This window comes from Nematolebias whitei, chromosome 22 (genome assembly GCF_014905685.2).
Source record: "Nematolebias whitei isolate Nwh7 chromosome 22, NemWhi1, whole genome shotgun sequence".
Classification (NCBI taxonomy): domain Eukaryota; kingdom Metazoa; phylum Chordata; class Actinopteri; order Cyprinodontiformes; family Rivulidae; genus Nematolebias; species Nematolebias whitei.
Window position 1 is genome coordinate 1451887 of NC_056519.1, and position 3163 is coordinate 1455049.

General features: G+C 40.7%; 2 protein-coding genes across 2 annotated transcripts in view; one reads left to right on the top strand and one right to left on the bottom strand.

The window, feature by feature from the left end:
• LOC119428089 (ADP-ribosylation factor 4) overlaps nucleotides 1–936 on the bottom strand; it is a 5776-nt gene extending 4840 nt beyond the window's left edge. The window contains exon 1 of the mRNA XM_037695733.1: nucleotides 692–936. Coding sequence (XP_037551661.1) covers nucleotides 692–758 — 67 coding nt within the window. The 5' untranslated portion in view covers nucleotides 759–936. The remainder of the gene's footprint in view (nucleotides 1–691) is intronic.
• A 1581-nt stretch (nucleotides 937–2517) lies between these two features.
• The window catches only part of gcc1 (GRIP and coiled-coil domain containing 1), a 3242-nt gene continuing 2596 nt past the window's right edge, over nucleotides 2518–3163 (top strand). Inside the window, exons 1-2 of the mRNA XM_037695732.1 lie at nucleotides 2518–2573; nucleotides 3038–3151. The gene's annotated coding sequence lies outside the window, so the exon portion shown is untranslated. The remainder of the gene's footprint in view (nucleotides 2574–3037; nucleotides 3152–3163) is intronic.

Sequence of the window (3163 nt, forward strand, 5' to 3'; positions counted from 1 at the left end):
GAGGTGCTGAGGTCCAAAGGGTCTCGGAGGAGACAGAACTTCATGTTGCCGCTCCGGTCCACGATCAGACGAGCTCCTCGGCCTCTGATCTTTGTTGATCCAAGCGGTTTCGACTGATCTGGTTGTTTTTACTACATCTAATCTTTGCTTCAACCTTTAAATGTTATTTTGTAATCTTATGTACAGCACTTCGAGCCCTCTTTCACTTCCAGCATCTGAATACAACTTCTAATATGAATGTTCTGGTTTAGACTTTTTACTGCAGCGTCAGAAAAAACTACTTTATCTGTAAAACACTTAAAAACAAATATAGCTACAAGCTAATTAAACCGGGTTTGAACTCGTGTAAACGTCTTCAGACACTTAAATTAAAGTGAAAACAGAAACTGAGAGTGGAAACGGTTAAATCAGGTCGACTCTGATGAACTCTGACAGGAGCAGAAGGTGAGACCATCTGCAGCTGATGTTCAGCTCCTTCCGTTAGCACCTGCTAATGCTAACGGAACGAGCTCAACTGTTTTTTACTAAATCTGGGTAAAAGTCGAAGTAAACATTTAACCTGACAGAACTCATTTACAGAAAACACGTCAACCAGAACTAGTTAGTAAAATAAGTTGGGCTACAGAGCGACTTGAGCCCCGGTACCGGACCGGTTAGCTCGGAGCTAAGTTAGCCTAGCATCAGCGCTCACCCATCAGAATCCTCATCTGCTTCTTCCCGAACAACTTGGAGAACAAAGACGAGATGGTCAGACCCATTTTGGTCAAAGTGTTCCGAGGAGGCGGCAGGAGGAGGTGACAAGCCGACGGCGGAGGCTGCGAGCCGTTCAGTCCGGAGAAACTGCTGCCTGAGCCGGAGGAAGAGACGGAGACAGGCGGAGCAGAGAACCGAGGGCGCTGCTCCTCCTCACTGCCACGTCCAGGCCAACGCGGAACAAATGACGTCACCACTTTGACAGAACTTTATTAACAGCGCGCAGAACAACACCGAGTGCTGCGTTTGGGTTACACGGAGAAGGGGACGAATTCAGAGCTCCGGGCTCGTTTCAGCTGCAAAACAAGAAGTGACTGACTCACAAATAACAACAAATAAATAATGAATAGGACAAAAAGAGGGCCTAAAGACCAACTTCTGAACTTAACAACACAGCCTGACTTTTATTTTTCCATATTAAATAGAAAAATTTTATTTAAGCAGAATAAAAACAAAACAAATAAACCATCAACAATATTAAAATCATTAACGCTGCATTTTTCTTAAATACTTTTTTTTATTTTTAATTCTTAACTTAATAACTTACATCAGTTATTTTAAAAAATGTCCAGTTTATGGGGCAAGAAAATTAAAGAAAAATAAAATAATTTGACCTTTTCAAGTTTAAATTTAGACACGTGAATTATTAGCACTGAAGAAAGAAAAAAAACATGATAAATCCAACAATTTTCAGTCAGGTCATCTGGACAGTTTATTTTTTTTAGCACACAAAAAAAGAAACTGTCCGGATGACCTGACTGAAAAATGTTGGATTGTAGACCTGGATTATTGAGCATGGACTTTGTTGGTTTTGAACTAGTTTGACATGAGGGAGAGGGCCGGCACCAGAGGAGGGGGCGTGTCAAAGATACCATCTTAGCACCAACATAACTGGTTTGTTCCACTTTGGAGTAAGCTGTTTGGAGGAAGAATCTGTTTAGTGTTGTGCGTTTCCTTGACTGATGAAGCCTTCTGGATGGAAGGTGAAACGTTTCAGCTGTCCAGATGACCTGACTGAAAAATGTTGGATTGCAGACCTGGATTATTGATCGTGGACTTTGTTGATGATAAATCCAAATTAGGAGTTTTAAAGTCAATATGGGCTTCAAAACATTTGAACTCGCATTAAAACACTTCATACGATCAGTTCTACTTTTAAACTCACACATAACTTTTCATATGATTTTGACTTTAAACTCCTAATTATGACTAATGTCAAGGTAAAAAGTCAAACTTTGGGTTTTAACAGTCTAAAGTGTGCTTTTATATTTCAGTAATGATGTGTTTTCAGATCATATTTGCTATTCAAATTATAATTCTAAAAACCAAAGTGATAATATTGAGGTGTTTGTTTTTATGATTTATTAAACTCGTTCATCTTTCTTGTTTAGTCATTACAAAATCATAATGAAATTCACTGTTTTTTGAGTTCAAGTGTTCATATGTTATAATAATGTCTTTAACTCATAATTCTGAGATGCAGTCATTCGTTTATTCGTTCAACCTTTATTTCTACAGGTTAATCCCATTGAGCCTAAGGGACTCATTTGCAACAGAGACCTGATAAAGATACAGAATTTATTAAGTTTCAAACTTTAAAGTCAAATTATAAATTATCACAGTCTTTTCCAAAGTGTCAGAATTTATCTTCTACACTAAACTCTTGGAAAAATAAAATGAACTGCTGTAAAAAATGTAAAGAAAAGAAAAAAACTTATTAGCCTGAGTACGTAATTTCCCAGTTTATTGAACGCAGCATTTAAGCCCCGCCTCTAGCTGCTCGGTTTTCCGGTGTAGCTGCCGCAGCTGACGTCGGTCCGGTGAGTTTACCGTAAATTACAGAGTTTCTGTCGGCGGATTGATTTGTGATCGGCTTCTTATCGATAGAGGATCCATCGCTCCTTTGGTTTGGGTTTCCCGCGCTTTCACAACCGGGTTTGGATCCTACGAGTTGAGTTTTAGATAAAAACCGATCGAACCGGCAGCTAAAACCGATCAGAACAAAACGAGTCCGGTGTAAGCTCCACGGAAGGTTTCCGTTTCAGAGAACCAGAAACGAACCGGAAATGACGCTTCCGGGACGGGTTTTGTGGAAGTGCTGCTGACCCCGAGCTCTCCAAGCGGAAAGTAGTTGCACTAACAGGAATTGTTGTTTTGTTTGTTTGTTTGGTAAAGGCTCAGTTGTTGTTCTTGATGACGTCACTCTTAAAGACACAGCATCTCAACTAAAGATGAAGACAAATGTCCCCCTTTGTCTCAGCCTGTCCTCTGTTCTTTATTTCAGGTTCTGAGGTCCGTCTCCGATCGGCTGCAAGCTCCAGTACCACAAGATGATGGAACCAGTGTGACCGGACTTAGGCGGGCTCCTTCAGACCCAGGCGGACTCCTTCAGACCCAGGCGGACTCCTTC